This window comes from Neofelis nebulosa, chromosome 2 (genome assembly GCF_028018385.1).
Source record: "Neofelis nebulosa isolate mNeoNeb1 chromosome 2, mNeoNeb1.pri, whole genome shotgun sequence".
NCBI lineage: Eukaryota > Metazoa > Chordata > Mammalia > Carnivora > Felidae > Neofelis > Neofelis nebulosa.
In genome coordinates this window covers 62,655,156-62,676,542 of record NC_080783.1, presented here as the reverse complement: position 1 = coordinate 62,676,542, position 21,387 = coordinate 62,655,156, and the positions used below count along the sequence as shown (strand labels likewise).

The window sequence follows — 21,387 nt, the reverse complement described above, 5'->3', positions numbered from 1 at the left end:
TTTTGACTGGATACCAGACATTGTCCTTTTATCTTTTGGGGTGCTGGATATTTTTGTATCCCTATGAAAATCTTTGTGCTTTGTTCTGGGATGAAGTTAAATTACAGGCATACTTTGTTTTATTGCAATTTACTTTATTGCGCTTCTGCAGTAAAAGATACTGCATTTTTTTTTTTTAATTTTTTTTCCAACGTGTTTTATTTATTTTTGGGACAGAGAGAGACAGAGCATGAACGGGGGAGGGGCAGAGAGAGAGGGAGACAGAATCGGAAACAGGCTCCAGGCTCCGAGCCATCAGCCCAGAGCCTGACGCGGGGCTCGAACTCACTGACCGCGAGATCGTGACCTGGCTGAAGTCGGACGCTTAACCGACTGCGCCACCCAGGCGCCCCAAGATACTGCATTTTTTACAAGTTGAAGGTTTGTGGCAACCCTGCATCAAGTTTAAGTTTATTGGCACCATTCCAACAGCATTTGCTCACTTTGTGTCACTGTGTCACATTTTGGTAATTCTCACGATGTTTCAAATTTTTCATTATTATTATATTTGTTAAGGTTATCTGTGATCAGTGATCACAGCTCATTGAAGGCTCAGATGATGGTTAACATTTCTTAGCAATAAAGTATTTTAAATTAAGGTATGTATTTTTTACAACATAATGCTATTATACACTCAATAGACCACATAATAATGGTCTATCACTTTCATATGAACTGGGAAACCAAAAAGTTGATTTGACTCACTTTTTTTTGAGATAGTCACTTTATTGCAGCAATCTGAAACTGAACCCATAGTATCTCTGAGGTATGCCTATACTTGGAAACAGTTTCAGCCTATTGGATCTTTTTTTTTTTTTTTTTTTTAATGTTTATTTTTGAGAGAGAGAGTACGTGAGCAGGAGAGGGACAGAGACAGAGGGAGACACAAATTCTGAAGCAGGCTCCAGGCTCTGAGCTGACAGCACAGAGCCTGACATGGGACTTGAACTCTTGAGCTGTGAGATCATGACCTGAGCTGAAGTCGGACACTTAACCAAGAGCCACCCAGACTCCTGGATCTTGTTTTAAGATCTCTTAGGTAAAGCAGAGCTGTGTTTAGCACTAATATTTCCCCACTTCCAAAGCAAGACACTACTGAGTCCTCTATCCATTGTCCTATGAATTATGAGGTTGATCAGTCTGGCTGGTAGAAACAGGCACTATTCTCAGCCCTCTGTAAGCATCAGGAACTATTCCCTCTAGTCTTAGATGGTTCTTTGCCCAGCCTTGAGTAGTTTCTTCCCATGCAGGTGCTAATCACTTACTCTGCTGAATACCTGAGAGGCCTTCCGCGGATGTCCAGATGTAGCTCTCGACTAGTACTCTGTCCTACATACTCTAGGGCCTTGGTGTCTCCAACACGTGGTGGTAGGCTTTGAAATATGATTGGTCAGATGTAAGCTGTCAGTTCTGCCTGCATTGTGTCTGGAAGAGTTCAAGTCTAGCTCTTTATAAGAAAGAAAATAGCCTCACTGGCAGCTGATTTGGAACATTCAAAAACTCCAAAATTTCTAAATATTTCTTTTCTTTTCTTTGCAATTAAGGTTTCTTTTAGTAGACCCAGAGCTCATCTTGAATGAAGTCCAGGGACACTTTTCATCTTCACTCCCTCTTTATAGTACCCTTAGTCCCCCTCCTGGAGGGTCCTGCTTCCTCTGAGGGAAGCCTAGAAGTTCTTAGGGATTTTATAGGCTTTGTTCCTGGCTCCACCCTGGAAGGACAGTGTTTGGTCATTACAGTTTCTTAGACATAAGTCTCTCACACTTTCCTAAGTGGAACACAAACAAAACTAAAATGCCTTCCTCTTACTGAGATGGACCAGTTCTCATAGGACAACTTTAATAGTCTCTGTTTCTTTACTCTGTCTTACCAAAGACTTTATCAACCTGTACTGAAGAGTATAAGAAAGGAGAAATGAAGAAAAATAAAAGCCCCCGTTTGCCTCAAAGGTACTATTCAAATTAAATAGGTTAAATAGGCTTTGGAGGTCAGCCTAAGAAATGCACTACCGTTGATTTGGTGGCGGATACACCTACATTCCTAACAATAACTTTTGTTGGGGATAGCTCTGTAGAGAGCATGATTATAGTATGAAAAAAACCATTGTACCTAGATAGACAAACTAAAGAAGACCAATTCTTCCCAAGTTTTCTTTTTTTATATCTATAGAAAATTTTTATTTTTATGTAGGCAAATTTGTCAGTATGTTCTGGTGAGAAATGATATTACTTTTACTCTTTTTTGTTTCTCTCTTTACATTAGAAACAACTTTAGGGGCATCTGAGTGGCTCAGTCTGAGCATCAGACTTTGGCTCAGGTTGTGATCTTATGGTTCGTGAGTTCAAGCCCCATATCAGGCTTGCTGCTATCAGCCTGTTAGCACAGAGCCCGTTTCAGATCCTCTGTCCTCCTCTCTTTCTGCCCTTTCCCTGCTCATGCTCTTTCTCTCAAAAAATAAATACAAATTAAAAAAAATATTTTTAAAAAACCTAAACTTTATTAGCTGGATTCATATTGCTTTCTTTTTTTAAATCAATTACATGGTGGTTTAGAGATTTAAATAATAATCTTAGCCTTTGTCATTTACTTGATGTCCTCTTGGACAAGTCATTTCATCTCACCAAGAACAGTTTTCTGTGTCAGTAAGATATTTAATGATCTAGAGAGATTCTTTGTGATGGTTTAAAAACATGTTCACAAATTACTTGATACTCCTCCCTTCAGGAGATAGAACTTAATTTTTCTCTCATTGAATTTGGTCTGGATTTACATGACTTGTTTCTAGTGCATAGAAGATGAAGTAAGTGATGGTATGTCACTTCTAGGCCTTGGTCATTAAAGGCGTTATGGGTTCCCTCCCGTTCACTAGTGCACTCTCTCTCCCTCTCTCTCTCTCTCTCCCTGGGATCCCTGCTTCTGAGGGAAACCATCTTCTATGTTTTAAAGATACTCAGACTGTCCTCTGAAGAGGCCCATGTGGCAGGGAACCAAGGCCTCCTGCCAACAGCCAGTAGGGAACTGAGGCTTTCTACCATCAGCCATGTGATAGATAGCCATCTTGAAAATAAATCATGTGGCCCTAGGCAAGTCTTTAGATGACTGCAGCCATGGCTGACATCTCAACTGTAATCTCATGAGAGACCCTGGGCCAGAATTGCCCAGGTAAGCTGCTCCTAAATTCCAAACTCTTACAAAACATACGATGACAAATGTCTGTTTTAAGGCATTAAATTTTGGAGTAATTTCTTGTCTAGCAATAGAAAACTAATATGTCCTAGTATCTTACAGATACTTCCAGTTTTTGATTCTATAATTTAAATGCAGGAGGCTGTATCTCTAATTGCCTGTTACTTTTACTAATACTTGACAAACTGCTTAGCCTGTTACATTTAAAAACTCTTCCTTGAAGAGTCTTCATTCCATATACCATTTAGGCAGAAAACTAGATAACATATTTGAGAAGAAATATTTTTCAACTGGATATTTACTGTTTTAACAGCTTATATGTTTTAATGAGATGAGACCTTGGGAAGACTTTCCATAGAGTTCTAAAGCAGGAAAGGGCTCTTTAGTCTTTGGAGGTCCAACAGGAGCTATGTGTACCTTTTGACTTTATATGCAATGCGTTAAGAACGTTTTCTTGAGAAGGAATATGAATACCTTTCTCCAGGTTTTCATAGATTCCTGCCCCCAAAAAGAATTTAGAACCACTCATCTGCTTTCCATTCCCACCTGTGGGAATTCAGGTACAGAGAAGTGATTTACAGTTACCCAACAGAGATCTTCTTACTCTTAATTCAGTGTTCAGACTCCAATCTGAGAGGTAAATTCTACCTACAAGAGGCAGCTCAGGGCAGAACTGGTCTTTGCAATGCTCTCAAGTACCCAGACCCTTAGGACCTTTATACTTACTATTTTGCGATTGCATATCCCCTGTTCATTTAACTCATCCAACTGCTTCGGGAAGGGGGTCTGGAATAGATCTTCCCAAAAAAGACCCCTCTTGCTGACAGATCTTTTATATTGGTGACTTTCTGTTTTGTCCTTATATGGAAGCACAGAGGAGCTCCACCAAAGTGCTTCTTTACCATGGTACCTACCAGAATCCAGAATTATTCCATGGAGGAAATACACATTGTACTTATCTGACCTGATTATTACAGACATATCACTTACATGGTTTTTTTAGTATTTTTTTTGAAACTTTCACTTCTTTGTAGTACTGTTACCCATCTCTTTCTGAACTAAGCCAAATATGAATATTAGCATCATAATAAATTAAGAGATTGGGTTGAAGGACCAGAAATCAAAGCTGAGTTCTAATATTTATGCTAGTTCAGGATTCATTCTGCCTATTTAAAAATTAGAAACTGCTAAGAACCATCTATAGATGCCTGGAAAACAAGTATAAATCCTTGATTGGAGAGCTGGAACATACCTTACATTCTTCCCATATCTCACACGGGACTGATCGTTCATTAGATTCTCTTTAAATACTTCATCATTAATAGTATTAACCCTGGGTTGATTAAAGCCAGGGTTGTTTGTGTTATAAATGCCCAGGCCTAATGGAAAGAGTGTAGGAAATCCTTGTTTTACCACTGACTTACATACCTCATGCTATTTGTATTTCAGCTTTCCCCAAACATTCACCCATATAGATTTGCCATCTATTCCCACCATCCCCGTGTACTCCAGGACACAAACATTTTGCTTTGGCTAGAGCCAGGTCAGAGAAGCCATGACTGAAACTATAGTCCTAAAGAAACTGAGGCTAATGTGCTAATGCCGTGAACTGCCCTGATAGCCCTAATCCTGATTCCCAGCTGTCCCTCCTCCCACTTGGCCCCAGAAGATGTCATCTATGAGCAGGTTCCTGGGCTTGGCTAAATGACCTAGCATAGTCCTGGCCATCATTCAGGGGTTCTTTGAGAGCACTGCCCCTCCTTCCCAATGGTAGAAACAGAGACTCAGAGCCTTGGAAACATTCCCAGGATCTCTGAATGCAAATGTTTCCAGCAAATTCAACATTATATCCTAACTTGTAAAACAGTCTTGTAGCACAAAGATAAAGTTAAATGACCCAAGTGCTAATCAGGTATGTTTATTTTTCCATAAACAGAAAGATGTGGAATATTTGGCAAGAGGAAGGGTCATATTTTGTATTGGGGCAATTTTTCTTAAAAAGTAAAAACAGCTCTATATTTAAAAGTATAGTAATTCCAAAATAACAGATCAACCTTGTCTGAGGAATGGCAGGAAACTCCTTTGACAAGGAAATTAAACTTCCAAGGGGTTGAATTTAATTATAGATGGCAGCAAAGAGCAGAGGAAAGATCCCTGGAAAATTTTTAGAGAAAAACTAAGGTAAGGTGTTCTAAAAGAATAAAATGTGTGTGTGTGTGTGTGTGTGTGTGTGTGTGTGTGTGTGTGTGTGTGTATTTTGATGGAGAGAAAAAAGGAGAGGGGAAAAACCCTTTTGTGGGTGTTCTTTGAATCCAACCAGAAAGTATGGAAGTTCGTTAAAATGAGTTTTTTAGGAAGACAAATGTGGTTTTGGTGATTATATCAAAAAATATGCCTACTCTGTATTTTGAGAGAGACATGTGGCTCAGTGGACCAATTCAATAGTATTAGGCTACTTCATTTTTGCTATCTACAAATAGCTTCAGAGGGAACATTTCAAGGTAGAGTCAGAATTTATACAGTGGGATTACAAATTATATTGTAATAATGCTAACGTTTAAAATGATGACTTTCCCTAGAAGAGCTGTCTGAATTTCAGTTTTCTTAATGGATTAGATACTTTGATTTTACATGCAAAAGATGCCAAGTATTCCACTGAATATGAATTATAAAGCAATATTAAAAGGGAAATACATGTAGCAGAAAATTTAAAAGCAGGTAAGAGCTAAGTTAATACGTACAAGTTGTATACCTCTCACTACCTAGTATGCTATTATTGGACAGTAGGTCCTATACTGTATCAAATGATAACTAAAAATGTTTTATTTTACTCTTTTATTTTGTAGATATTATTACTTGGCATTCAAAGCACATGAAACACCTGTTGCTAGCAAAGAGAGCTGTGTTGCTATCTTGGAAAAGTCCAGATTAGATCACTGGGTGCTGGGAAAAACAAAGGTAGTTCTTTCTTTATTGTTCACATTGTCACCTGTGATGCTCTACTGTGTACCTTTGTCTGTTGTCAGTGATATGACCGGCTCTGTACATTGTGTAGCTTAGCAGGCAAGACCCCAGCCTAACAGTGATCTTCACTGGTCTTGGGTCAGGAGTGGTCCTAGGACCTCTGGACAAGAAGAGGAGGGTTTGCCTCCTGTTCTGCATGTAATTTGAGAGAACCATTTAACATTTCTAGAATGAGAACTTTGAGCTCATTTTAAAATGTCCCTCTAATTTAAATGCTGTTAATCCTTGGGGCGCCTGGGTGGCGCAGTCGGTTAAGCGTCCGACTTCAGCCAGGTCAAGATCTCGCGGTCCGTGAGTTCGAGCCCCGCGTCAGGCTCTGGGCTGATGGCTCGGAGCCTGGAGCCTGTTTCCGATTCTGTGTCTCCCTCTCTCTCTGCCCCTCCCCCGTTCATGCTCTGTCTCTCTCTGTCCCAAAAATAAAATAAAAAACGTTAAAAAAAAAATTAAAAAAAAAAAATAAATGCTGTTTATCCCAGCACCTCATGGAAATACACAAATCTTATTAATGACAATAAAAAGTATCTTTTACAGTTTTGTCCATTTTTCATTAGACTCTTGCTGTGTTTTTTACTGTATACCCTGATTAGTAGTCCCATTGTGTATAGCTTTTCATCTGGAACATCCTGTCGCTTTATCCCAGGTTTTTATGACCCATTCTGAATTGTCCTACAAAGCCAGTGGTAGCCTGAGTGTTGATCACAACACGGTTGCTCCTCAGCAGGAATTAGATCACTGTGGGTCCTGTACGTCCTTCTCCCAAACTTCCACTGCTGGCCATGGGTCAGTTCTGTTGGTTAGTGCCTCCATCAAGGGCTGTAGAGACAGATAGTAGAAGTCAAATTGAGAATATAGAACTCCTGGCAAACATAAGGCACTTTTGGAGAACATTTGGAATCTCCTAAACCCCATTAACTTCATTGTTTGTTCACGTCAATAACCAAGAATTAGCTCAACCTTAGAAGGGGAGTTGTGTTTGCTCCTAAGCAGTCAGTAATACTGGCATAAAACACGTCACTGTAAACTTATTTAGATAATGGTTTTAATATTTTTATTAAGAATACTCTGGAGTAGACTGGATATCTGTTCGGGAGCCCATATATAATGCTAAAAGTAATATCTCATTTCAGGTTTTTCTCAAATATTACCATGTTGAGCAGTTGAATTTGCTGCTACGAGAAGTCATAGGCAGAGTGGTGGTGCTGCAGGCATATGCCAAGGGGTGGCTTGGAGCCAGGAGATACAGAAGAGCCAGAGAGAAGAGAGAGAAGGGGGCCATTGCCATCCAGTCAGGTAAATAAATGGTCCTGAATCTTGGCATTTCATCAAGCACTCAGGCCGCTCGCCTGTTGCTTTTCTCAGTGGCTTCTTCTCTTCCTCCTACCTTCCCTTCCCTTCTTCTTTCCTTTCTTCCTTGCTTCAGCAAATATTTATTGAGTGCCTATTGCAGACCAGTCCCTGGGCTAGATGCTGGGAATCTAGCCATGAGCAAGACTACCGTGGTCTCCGACCTCCACATAAGCAAACAGACATCACAACACACCATGATAAGTGCAAGATAGAGGCAGTGTGAAGTGGGAAGAGGTAAAACCCAGATCTCACGGACATGTGCCCCTTCTCCCAGATGACTGATGTGTAATACACACCTCAGGCCCATCACCAAGTTCTCAACATCAGAATCACTAACGCCATTTCCCAAAGGCTTTTCTAGCCCAGACAAAGCTTATAAACCTAGGGAACAAATTGCTCGGCTCTCCCCTACGCCCAGCCCATCCAGTGTCTCTTTCTACATGTGTGTGTCATTTGTGTTACAAACAGCATCTGAGCTCCTGTGCTGTTGCTGAGTGGTTATGAAAGCGTCAGATCTTGTACATAGTGGACAGTTTCCCTTGTGCCGTCATAACCCAGAATCATGTCGTTCATTCTGGACTTCACGACCACACTCAGCAACACCGAAGGCTGTGATGCTAACGGGAGGGACAAAATGGCAAAGTGGTCATGCTCCTGGCGGGCAGCTGAATGCCCCAGTCCTCTTTCTACAGGACTCAGCACATCCCCAGAGGTTTCGTTTCTCTTTCTCTTATCCTCATCCATTTCTTTTGCCTTTTGCCTTTCTACCGTCTATTTTCTTCTCTCGAAGCACTGCTCTTAGCACATGGTTCACTCTCCCCAAACACACGTGTCATGCTACTAATTATTCCCCTTGACTCCCATCATTATTTTTCACTCCTTCAAATTGATGTTCATACCTTCCTCCCCAGTAAAAAAAATTGGGCAGGGCAGGCTGTTCAGTTCTTCCCCACCATCTCAACAAACCACCCTACCCCAAGTCCTGAAAATGGAGCTTCCTCTGTGGGTTGGAATGACAGGGAACCACCTCAGCTGGGATGGAGGTCCCAATGATTCATAAGTAGATTCCAGTGTTCTGGAAACTCACTGCTGGAGCAAAAATAACTCCTTCTGAGAAGCATCTTGGAAGCCGAGCTAAGAGTACAGAGAGGCCTCTCTTCCCCCATCATCGCTCACGTATCTCTGCTCATTTTGTTCAGGGAGAAAGCAGGAGGGAGGAGAAGAGGGGTAATAGATTGGAGGGAAAACAGCTTATATCAATTCTCTGGCACGTTCTTAAATTAATGTCATTCCTAGCACATGGTTTTATATTTTTAGCCTGGAGAGGATATGATGCTCGGAGGAAATTTAAGAAAATAAGCAACAGAAGGAGTGAGTCTGCGGTTCCTATTCAAGCAGGTAATTAAAACATCATTTTCATAGCGTCCACTTGAAAATATTCTGTGATTAAGTTCATATGAGTTTAGGAAAGCTGAAAGGTTAATAATTCAGGAGCACCGGAATAGAAGGTAAAGTCCTAGTGGGGGTTCTAGTCCTTGTTCTGACACACCCCCTGCGTGATGATAGCAAGGCTGACAGTGAGCACTGACTGCATACTTGTGGAAAGATGCTCAAAGTAAGTCCTGGTTTGTAGAGAGGGGACCTGCGGCACAGAGAAGTGAAGTAACGTGTCCATAGTCACATGGCTAGTCAGGAGCAGAGTCAGCATTTGAACACAGGCAGATTGGACACAGTCAACTTTACATACTGCCAGCTGAACAAATTCTTTTCCTTCTTGGAGTCACATGTCCGTCCGTCTGTGAAAGGAGAGCACTGGCTAAAGTCTGGTTAAGTCTGGAAGGTGTCTAATTACCTTGGAATTTCTCTGATTATATGCAAGGCCCATCTTTCAGCATCACAGAGATAAGAATAGCTCAGGGACTTTCCCAGCAAATGGAATTTCCCACACCCTGGCCTGTTTGTGACTAGGGTGGTCCTCTGCACCACCCCCCACCCCCACCCTGAGGTAAGCTGTGGCTCAACTTGGCCTGGCTGCATGAGTGCTCTGAGCTCTGCTTCCTGGCTCGTCTGACCTGTCCCTGGCTCCTGGATGGCTCTGTTCTTCTGCAAATGGCAATATCCATGGTGGCTTCCAGGCTGGGTTCCCTTCATCATTTGAAGCTCTATAATCTAAAGGAGGCTCTGGAAGAAGTATGCTCCAGCATGCCTGGAGCTCTGACAGTGGAGACAGAATGAGAGAGCAGGGGCTAGTCCAGTGGACTCCACAGGCTCAAAGGATAGAGTTTCAGATACTGTTGCCTTGAAGCAAACTCCTTAGTAAAACAGCTGCAATCTTTTTGAGATGGTCCTGCCCAGAGCCTGACTCCAGGAACACTTGTCAGAACTCTCTTAGGCCACTGTAGAGGCCAGACATCTTCATTCAGAACCAAAATATTTGGAAAGAAGGGGGCATCATTTAAATGCAAATGTGTAGCTTTTAACACCATCCCCTAGGAGTTTTAAGCTCTACAACTTCAAAGAGTTCAGGAAGAAGGATGCAATTGTAGTTGCAGCTTAAGAAAAACAACTCAAAGTGCATTTGTTCCCTATTGCCCACCTCCACTCACCACACCACACACACCCCTCTCCACCCCACCCCCCAAAGTCTCCTGGACTGATTTCAGATCCTGCAGTTTGGCCCAAAGCCCAACATATGTTTTAAAATATAAACTTGGGGTTATATATTGTTGATCCACTGAGTCCAGTGTGTAGGATCATAAAGCAAATTTTCCCTCTCTGAAAACGATCTTTACGGGCTTCCCTGTTTGCACTCTGTTATTGCCAAATAAGGGCTGCATGAAAACACAGACAGGTTTGCTTCATCACCGGATCAGGTCAGTCATGATTGCGTCGTTCCAGTAGAGCACCAGTGCAGTAGGTACCATGGAAGGATAATCTTGTTTGGTGGAACCAGAGAGAACACATCTCTTTAAGGTACTTCTGTTTTTTTAAAGCTTTGCAATCACCCCATTTTTTAGCCTGGCAACGAGTGTTCCTCCTTATCAGGTGGCATCGGGAGTCTCCAGGGACTTTGGCAGACATGAGGATGTTGAGAGTGGTACTCAAGCCACCCCTCCCTCTTAGAAGTCATGTGGCAGCCAGAGCAAAAGCAGGCAGAGTCCCTTTGCCCTTCAGCCAACACAGGAATCAAGGTGCTGGTTTTGTGTTAGCAGAAAAGATGAATGGGGAGGGTAACAGCATTTGCAGTTTTATTGGCAGATTACTTTTACTTGAGAATGTTTTCCGTATCTTTATATTGGAAGCCATCATTGTGTTGATCTAAAAAGCAAAGCCACCTCCTTCTAACTTCTCTGTTTTGGGGTGTGTTCTTCTCAAAGCATAACCTTCTCATTACAAGCTCTTCTTCACCCCACGAGAATATTTCTGGGCAGAACAAGCCCCAGACATAGTGCTTCCCTTACTTGTGAAGCCTGCAGGAAGTGACTTAGAGATGTTATCATAGACAGCCATTCTGATTGTTTTTGAAACTTATTCTCTAATTTTTTTTTCAACAAATCATTTCATTGGAAATTTAGATTCTATGCAATGCGTTTCTTTGTATTTCAAGTTCTGGCCCATAGCATTTTTTTGTGGGTAGTGTTGCTAAGATATGTTATATATTTTTAAAAGAGCAGCCCTTGAAATTTAGGAAGCATTTGGCCTACATGTTGCTACAGACCAGCGCATATTGAAATTTGTTTGCCTTTCATCTCCTTCCCAATAAAAGCAGCCGCACAGCTTATCCCTTTAGCTTCCTCAGAACTTCCTTTCAGAATTCCCCATCTATTACGGCACATTCACATACCAGAAACAAGATGCCTTTTCATGCTGTCAACCTTTTTCATCTGAAATGTAAATTAATTCTTGCTGGTATGCCTTGACAGAGATCAAAGTCGGGGTATTAACCTTCCTGGGCTTTCTCTGGGAATCCGTCCCCAGGACTGGGCTGCTACTAAGAGGCCAGTGTCCCTGTTATAGGGCCCTCCTCCAGGAAGCCCTCAGTCTAGGAGCCACCATTTCAAAGGTACAGCGTCGTTTTGTAACTGACCTCATCATTACTTTAAACTAGGTGAGAAATGATCTGCCTGGCTAATTCTTGAAAGAGAGAGAGGGAAGGAGGGAAGGGGATACACACACACACACACACACACACACACACACACACACGAGTCTGTTCATTTTAATTGTGGGCCCTTCACTCAGATTCCCGGAGCTTGTTTAAGTGGTTTTGACAGCGAGTGATCTCGGTATGGTAGAGGGAGGGACAGGGCTCCAGATTGGAAACCTCTCCCCTTGCTCAGTGGGTCATTTCTTGCCTGTCAGTCTTTGAGGTAGGCCACATTTGCATTTTCAAAATAAACAGATGCCTTTCAAATACATGAGCTGGTGGTCTAGAGATCTCTATGGGCCCAAACAGTTCACCAGCCAGTGATCAAATGCTGGAAGAGAAAACAAACGGAAAAAAATACCCTAGGTACATGCTCATCCATTTCCTAAGTGTATAACATTGCACCAGCAATAAAGGGCCTTTATGAGATGTGAGGAATCTGGAGGAGAGAGAGCTAGGGATCCCAAGCAAAAGTATAGTGTGTCATTTTCCCTTTTTTTTTTTTTTTTTTGCTGGGGTGGGGAGCAACTTTGAATATCATCTTAGTGAGAAATGGCATGTTTCGTGTGTTTTTATTAGTTAATGCTAATAATAGGCTCTTGCCAATGGAAAACATTCTTTTAAACACCAAAAAATTTAAAATTACATACTTTTTAGATCAGGTAAGATTGAAAACGTATTAGTTTTCAGAGAGATGGGATATTCTAAGTAAAAAGTAACAGTTATGTGTCATTCCCTTACTAATCTATTATTTTTTTAATGAACCCTTAAGTGTCAGAAAGTGGATATAACTAGATTTAGTCAAATAAAAATGCACACATTCCTCAGTAAATTGTATCAAAACACATAACTTGCAGGCGATTCATAAAAGGTCTACAATATTTCATTCTTTAAGTTTTTGAAAGCATTGGCCTTAAAATTCCTCCTCTAATTCAAGATCTGTTTTTTAAATGAGAGCAAAGTGGTGGGCCTCCCATCTTGGAGGGGAAATGCCTCAAGTAGGTGACAGTGGAGCCGGAGGGGCTGGGAGCAGAATTTCAAAGAATGTCTCCGGAAAGAGTAGGCTCTTCCAGCCCCCACTCCTGTTGTCCTCCCAACCCCCAGAAGCAGGAAGAGCCCATTGGTTTACAGCATATTTTCATCTAATTGCTTCAGTGCAGTGGAAATTGTTTTCCCTTTCTCTGTGTCCTCTGATCAGCTTCCTACTTACTCTCCTCCTTGGCCCTTCCAACAACACAGATAAACGATAGCCATTTCTCCTTCTGATGCTTTTTTGGGGAGAATGCTTTTTGGAGCATCAGCTGTGACTCTGGCAAGACTTAGGTTTCCTTGAGCCTGTGAACAGGCATTTTATTTTATTTTTTAAAGTTTATTTATTTTTGAGAAAGAGAGAGAGAGAGAGAGAGAGAGAGAGAGAGAGAGAGAGAGAAAGAGAGAGAAGACATGCCAGTTGGGGAGGGGCAGAGAGAATCCCAAGCAGGCTCTGCACCCTTAGCACAGAGCCTGATGCAGGACTTCATATCATGAACTGTGAGCTCATGACCCAAGCCAAAATCAAGAGTGGAATGCTTAACCCCCTGAGCCATCCAGATGCCCATGAACAGGCATTTTAAACTGGATTCAGCTGGAACTGCTGGGTGCATCATATGATACCGGCCAATGAGAGTTGCTTTAAATGCTGCTTCCAGAAGGGAAAGCAAGCATCATGTCCAGATAGGTTCCAGCACACTCAGATACATTTCCAGATAGCAGCCTATCAGAACCTGTTTAACTACTTTTAGAAACTTGACCCTACTTCATAACAAAACCAAATTTTTAGTATTTAAAGCTGCTTGAACTTTTTTTTTCAACATTTTTTATTTATTTTTGGGACAGAGAGAGACAGAGCATGAACGGGGGAGGGGCAGAGAGAGAGGGAGACACAGAATCGGAAACAGGCTCCAGGCTCCGAGCCATCAGCCCAGAGCCTGACGCGGGGCTCGAACTCGCGGACCGCGAGATCGTGACCTGGCTGAAGTCGGACGCTTAACCGACTGCGCCACCCAGGCGCCCCAAAAGCTGCTTGAACTTTTAAACCTCTCTGGGAGTAAGACCTCCTCCTAGCCTTTTCTAATTTTAAAAGGTTGGTTCCTTTAGCACTGTTGGTGAATTGGCAGTGACTGGGTGGTTGTAGTAATTTCCTAGAACTAGATTTCTGGAAATATCCCTAGGTGTGCAGGACAATTATATTTTAAATTTGGAAATTTCTTTCTTCCTTCACTATTTGTTAAGTATCTACTTTATGCTGGAGCTACCATGGTGAATGATGGGATTTGATTTGGAGCATCAAATTTTCATTCTCTGATACAGAGGGCTATAAAATATCCTGTCCCCTAGAGAGATGATGTTTGTATAAATCAGGTACTCTATATTATGCCAACACATATTGGGAGGAAATTCTGTAAAACTTCAGTGTAATACAATGAGCCAAAATCATTATAAAATATAGCTGAGGATTTACACTGAAATAACCCATGTTTCTTGAAGGTAAAAATGATCACAGAAGATATTTTTTCATTCTGACAGAGCTGTGTGTAAGCAGATTGTTGATCACAAGCCAAACAGTAGAGGAAGGTCAAGTGAATGTACCATTGAAGGAAAAGGCCCACTTTGAACTAACAAAAGGAAAACAAGCACAACCTCTTTCATTCCTCTCCTTTCATTGCTGTTTGCCATTGTATCTCTATTCCATTGTTTCTTGACTCACTCCATTTCTGTCTCTTAGATTCCTGATTATTTCACACACACACTTGCCTCCTCAAAATGTGAGGAAGACAGCTTCCAAACTTCCTGTCCATTGGGAAGGAACCAGCTACCTCTCCTTTCCTGGTGTTTTAGGTCCTATCCATTCGAGAGTAAAGCAACATCCAGAGGAAAGTGTTAACTGGTGTATCCAGGCTTGAGATGAGCTATGAGGTGCACACTAGCTCCACTGCCTTCTAAACCTTTGTTTAACAGAAGACAGAATACCTTCAGGTTTATGCAAGGGATCTTGCCCAGTCCATCTGCACACGGCCTGGGTTTCTCTAACTTTGTAGGTAAAAAAGTTGGGACTAATTTCTGACAGCTATAGGCTTAACATTTTGGAGGGGGAAAATGTTTGTGGGGACCAGTATTGTGCTTTACTTGGGAAAATGTGCATTGTTTATGAACAAGACATGTGCAGAGACATGTACAACATACAGGACAGGACATACGGAGCTCCCCTGAAGCTTGGCTTAGAGGAAGTGGTATATAGCAGAGAGAAGGCCTGACCTGCAGCCTCAAGGTTTCTGTTAAGAAATGGCCTCTGCCAAACCTCACTTGGGCACAAACAGTAGAATTCTTACCATGAAATGACTTGGGACGCAAAGGAACGTCCTTTGCTATGAAATCAAATGTTCGTGTTTGAATATAATGCCCACAGGGCAGGGTGCTATTCACTTAATGCACAGAGAGGACACTGCAAAGCCAATGTGGACTTGAGGTCTGCTAATACCTGATATCATGTTGATGTGGCACAGAACTGTGCTCAAGGTGAACCTTTGGTGCATCTGTACCAGCAGGACTCAAGGTTAAAATTTCAGAGGAAGTCCATGAGTGCTTCAATTTCGAATCATCTTTTCCATGCTGGACCTCATATAGAGCTCCAGAATCTGGCTAAAAAGAGGTGCTGCCCAAAATGGCATCTTTACCACCTCAACCTTGAGTGAAGCAACATGATCATGATCAATGACACACTCAGGTTGCCTTTATTCTATGGAATCATATTTAGGCTATATCCACATAATAGTAAAGAAACATTAGGGGAAAAAATGAACTGCTATGGCAAGAGTGATTGGGCTTCTTTTCCTCAAAAGACTCCTGTGTGTAGAAAGGCAAATTTTGTTTTTCCCTTTAACAGATGAAACAGAAGCACAGGGAATTTAAATAAGTTGTTTCCCCTTATGTGTTATTTGAGCTTAAGAATTGGCATCAAAGCCCTCTTCTGAGTCCTCACCCAGTTCCCTTTTCAGTCTACGATTGGTTTCCATCTTGGATGGAAGATGGAAACCACACTCTACGAAACCACACTCTACGATTGGTTTCCATCTTGGATATGGCACATGGACATAGGGTGCCAGCTTTTGGAAGAGCTCTATATACTAACCTAAGCAAGTGGACTTTAGAATCAAAACAATTGACTTTAACCAAAAAACCCCAAAAATCTGATTTAAAAATGGGCAGAGGACCTCAATGGAAAGAAGACGTGCTGATGGCCAATAGACATATAAAAAGATGCTCAACATCACTAATCATCAGGGAAATGCAAATCAAAAGCACAATGAGATATCACCTCACACCTGTCAGAATGGCTAAAATCAAGAAGACAAGAAATAATAAGTGTTGATGAAGTACGTGAAGGAAAAGGAACTCTGGTACAGTGTTGGTGGGAATGTAATTGGTGTAGCCACTATGGAAAACAGTATGGAATTTCCTCAAAAAATTAAAAACAAATACCATATGATCCGATAATTCCACTACTGTGTATTTTCCCAAATAAAGTGAAAACACTAACTCAAAAAGGTATATGCACCCCTATGTTTCCTGCAGCATTATTTATAATAGCCAAGATATAGAAGCAACCTAAGTGTCAATCTTGCCATTTGCAACAAGACAGATGGACCTAGAGAGTATTATGCTAAGAGAAACAAGTCAGACTGAGAAAGACAAATACCATATGATTTCACTCATATGTGGAATCTAAAAAAACAAAACAAATGAGTAAATAAAAAGTAGAATCAGCCTTTAAATACAGAGAACAAACTGATGGTTGCCAGAGGGAAGGGGTATAGGGAAATGGGCCAAATGGGTGAAGGGGAGTGGGCTTTTAGGTGTAGAATGATTAAGTCATGGGAATAAAAGGTACAGCACAGGTAATATAGTTGATGGTATTATAATAATGTTTTATGGTAACAGATGGTAGCTATAGTTGTGGTGAGCATAGCATAATGTATAGAGATGTTGAATCACTGTGTTGTACACCTGAAACTTCTGTAACATTGTAATTCCACTATACTCAAATTTTAAGAAAAAGGGAAGAAAATCAAGCAAACAGGGCACCTGGGTGGCTCAGTCGGTTAAGCGTCCACCTGCAGCTCAGGTCATGATCTTGCAGTCAGTGAGTTCAAGTCCCACGTTGGGCTCTGTGCTGACAGCTCAGAGCCTGGAGTCTGCTTCAGACTCTGTGTCTCCGTCTCTCTTTGCTCCTCCCCCACTCACACTCTGTCTCTCAAAGATGAATAAATGTTACAAAAAACAATTAAGAAAATCAAGCAAACAAAAGCAATTGACTTTAATTCCCAGCTATGCCATAATTTGTTATATGGTTTGGGGAAAAGTACTTAACTTCTGAGCCTTAGTTTCCTCACCTATAAAATGGGACTCATTAAGGCCTAATTCTCAGGACTGTTGTGAAGATGATTACAAATAATATATGCAAAGCATCTTGCATGGTACCTAGTACCTGGTAGATATTCATTAAATGTTAGCTCCCTCTCTGTACTCCCTTCCCAAATAAGAACTTCACTGGGAAAAATAGTCTGTATAGTACTCTCTCTCTATGTATATATATATATATACATCTATGTAATATATCTATGTATATATATATATCTACATCTATGTAAGTGAGCATATATATTATAACTTCAAAAAGATCAAACTATTTCTCTCACTTTTGGAGGAAAAAATAGTACCTGTTAAATCTTAAATATAGTTACAATAAAACATTTATAACAGAGAATTTTCCATGGTGCCTGGGTGGTTCAGTCAGTTAAGTGTCTGACTCTTGATTTTGGCTCGGGTCATGATCTCCCAGTCGGGATCTCACAGTCCTGAGATTGAGCCCTGTGTGGAGCTGAGTGCAGAGCCTGCTTGGGATTCTATCTCTCCTTCTCTCTCTGCCCCTCCGCCACTCATGCGCACTCTCTGTCTCTCTTTCTCTCTCAAATAAAAAAATAAAAATAAATAATTTTCCAAATCTTAACTTATGTCTTGCTTATCTGACAGGAAAAGTTAAAAAGCAATAATATCATGTGAAATGTTTCAGGTGGTTTTGTTGTCTCTGTAAAGAGCTGTGCTCCATAATGCCAAGAGCTTGATTCATTTGTGTAGAGAAATTTTTTCACTCACCTCGACATTGTTAAGATTTAATGGTTTAGTATGCTACTGACATCATTTCCCCATTCACTGGTTTGAGGCCCTTCTGTAACTCGTTCTGGAAAATAGCAAGTCCCCTGCTCATCCTCTTCCATGAAGTCAGAAACTCTAAAATCCAGGAGTTAAATATCACCCAGATTTGCTGCCTGCTGGTGTGGAAAGCAAGTCGCCTTTCAGATGTCTAAGGAGTTGGAAGATCTCAGTGTGCATATCATACTTAACCCACGGTGACGGGTGATTGGCAGCATAACAGCTGAGCGACAGCCATTTGGCTGGGAGTTCAAACCCCAACACGAAGAGCCATAGCAGGATCATGGCTTGATTTGCTGTGGCCATGAAGTCTAAATCACCGAGCACAGAGGTGGAGGCAGAGGTGACAGCTGGTAGCCATTCTCATCAATAAAGTTGTGACGGTTGAGATGTATAAGCAACCAGAGCCTGCTAATTTCATAGACTTTGAGCCAAGTACTTAGTGTCAAAACCAGCTATGGTCAATGATACAAATGGCTCTGAAGGGTCCCTCGTCAGCAGCAGGGCTCTCCCCACCAGACTCTTTCTTCCTAGTGGGTGAGAAGTGATTGGATCCTGCTTTCCAGGAACAATCAGTTTGAGAAGACCTTATTTTTTTTATTTTTAAGTTCTGGTGATTTTTTAAAAGTCATATTTATTGAGGTGTAATTTATATACAATAAAACACAAACAGTTTGATAAAATTGGATGAACACATACAGTCAGGTAACCCCCTCCACAATCAAGAAAAAGAAAATTATGAAAAAGCTCTCTCATGCCCTTTCTGTCACCATCCCTCCCACACCCTTAGCTCCTGGTGACCACCAATGGGTTTTCTGTCCCAATAATTACGCCTTTTCCAAAATGTCATAAAAACGGAGTAATATAGTACATAGACTTTTGTGTCTGGCTTCTTTCACTTAGCATAATGCTTTTACAGTTCATCAGTGTTGGTGCATTTAACACTAATTTGTGCTTTTTCATTGCTGAGCAGAACTCCAGAGTATAGATATACCACAATTTTGCCAATTACCAGCTAAATGATATTTGTTTCCAATTATTAGTGACAGTGAATAAAGCTGTTATAAACATCCAGACCTTTATCTTTTTAGGGAAGACTTACAGGAAAGTAAATAACTTTGATTTATGGGAAACAGGAGCTGTTTAAGCTAGAATGATCCTAGAGGTGGGAGTTATTTCCTTCTTGACTAACAAACGGTAACACTTGTTTTCCTAACATGTTATTTTTGCATAGCAATTTCCAGTTTATACAAGGTATTTTCATTCACCTTATTTTTGTAATTATCAGACTAACCCTGAAAAGTAGGTTGGGAATCTTACCCCATTTTACAGATGGTAGCTAAGAAACACTGCAGTCAAGACTGCCTCAGTCCTGATCTGGTACCCTTGCCCCAAACATTTTCTGAACAGGAACATCCTCTCTGTGCAGAACACTCTGCTAAATGCTTTTGGGGTGGTCACAGAAACAACATCAAAATTATTTTTTTTCCCACTAAGAGGGGACAGTCTGATGCTCCACATCATATGTCAGCAGGAAAATGCAAATTAAAACAACAAAATACCATTATACACCTATTGGAATGGCCAAAATCTATAACATTGACAACATCAAATGCAGATGAGGATGTGGAACAACAGGTACCTCATTCGTTGCTGGTAGGAATACAAAATGGTACAGCTACTTTGGAAGACTGCGTGGTGGTTTCTTATAAAAGTAAACATACTCTTACCATATGATCCAGTAATCACGCTTTTTGATATCCACCCAGAGGAGTTGAAAACTTAACGTCCACACAAAAACCTGCGCACAGATGTTGGAGGCAGCTTTATTCGTAATTGCCAAAACTTGGAAGCCACCAGGATGTGCTTCAGTGGGTAAATGGATAAATAAACTGTAGTACATTCAGACAATGGAAATTATTCAGTGCTAAAAAGAAATGAGCTATCAAGCCATGAAAAGGCATGAAGGAAACTTAAATGCATATTACAAGGTGAAAGCCAGTATGAAAAGACTAGGTACTGTATGACTCCAAATATATGACATTCCGATAAAACCAAATCTATGGAGACAGTAAAAAGATCAGTGGTTGCCAGGGATGTAGGAGGAGGTTAATAGGCAGAGCCCAGAGGATTTTTAGGACAGTGAAGATACCATATGACACCATAATGATGGATATATGTCATTTCTTGTCCAAACCCACATGATATACAACATCAAGAGTAAACCATAATGTAAACTATGGATTTGGGGTAATGAAGAAGTGTCAGTGTAGGTAACAAATGTACCACTCCGGTGGGAGGTGTTGAGAGTAGATGCATATGTGGGAGCAGGGAATATGGAGAAATCTCTGTGCCTTCCCCCCTCAGTTTTGCTGTAAATCTAAAACTACTCTGAAAATGTTTTAAAAAGGAGGTGGGAGAAACAGTCTCAGATGGAACCAGGACGGACACATCTGCCCCAGCCTTAAGAGGAGTACTAAGCCAGAGCCAACTAACACAACCACAAGAAACAATCTATGAAGCTTCCTCCAATCTTTTTTGTGAGCAGGCAGGGCATAAATTCTATGAAGTAAATCCCATTGAAGGCTGCTGGGAGTCAGAGAACAGAGTGACAGTCCCTGGATGCTTGAACGCAAGGGGAATTCCCCAAACAGTGATGTTCCAGGGCAGACAAGAAACTCATCTCTAGGATAAGAGAAAACCTTCCTCCTTAGTTTCCAAGTTAGAGAAAGCAATTATGAGGCAAGACTTTTCTTTGAACTCAAAGTTTGACCGGGATAATGACTGGAATTAAGTACTAGAGAATCAAAGTGGAAAATGATCTCGTAGGCCTGAAATTACCAGAATTGTTTTATGTGGAGACCAGGGTGTCTGATGTGGCTGTTAAAAGAAAAAAAAAAAAAATCTGTCAATGAGATTCTGTTCTTTGAGAAAAGAATTTTACTTTCTCAGTGCTGCTTTTGGTGGCATTTGCCTGTCAGACCTCCCACAAATTGGCCTCTTTATGTTCTGATAAGATGGCTGCTGACCAGCTGTCACTCCAGCCAGAAATGACACAGGCTCCTTGTGCAATTGGCCAGCAGCAGTTAGGAGGGGAAGGTTGGGCTTTTGTGCCTCATCTGTATGCGCCTTCTCTGCCAGATACAGTAGGCACCGTTTGCCAGGTCCATTATGAGAGCAGGAAAGCTTACCCAGCCTAGATCCCCAACCAAGAAATCAACCTGGACAGTGCCCCTGCTAGAAAGCATGCCTCTGGGTCTGTCCTCTGGATAGGCCATCAAATGCCTGTCTAGACCAGAGGCTCCTCCCATAGCAGCTGATCTGTGGGACCTTAGAGGCCCAGACATGTGAAAGAAATAACTTCCACTTCTAAAGGAAAAAATAAGAGTTAATGA

The 21,387-nt window shown here is 41.3% G+C and overlaps 1 protein-coding gene across 1 annotated transcript in view; it reads left to right on the top strand.

The window, feature by feature from the left end:
• The window catches only part of MYO3B (myosin IIIB), a 407,802-nt gene that overhangs the window by 264,614 nt on the left and 121,801 nt on the right, over window positions 1-21,387 (top strand). The window contains exons 26-28 of the mRNA XM_058714463.1: window positions 6,072-6,183; window positions 7,377-7,539; window positions 8,914-8,994. Coding sequence (XP_058570446.1) covers window positions 6,072-6,183; window positions 7,377-7,539; window positions 8,914-8,994 — 356 coding nt within the window. The remainder of the gene's footprint in view (window positions 1-6,071; window positions 6,184-7,376; window positions 7,540-8,913; window positions 8,995-21,387) is intronic.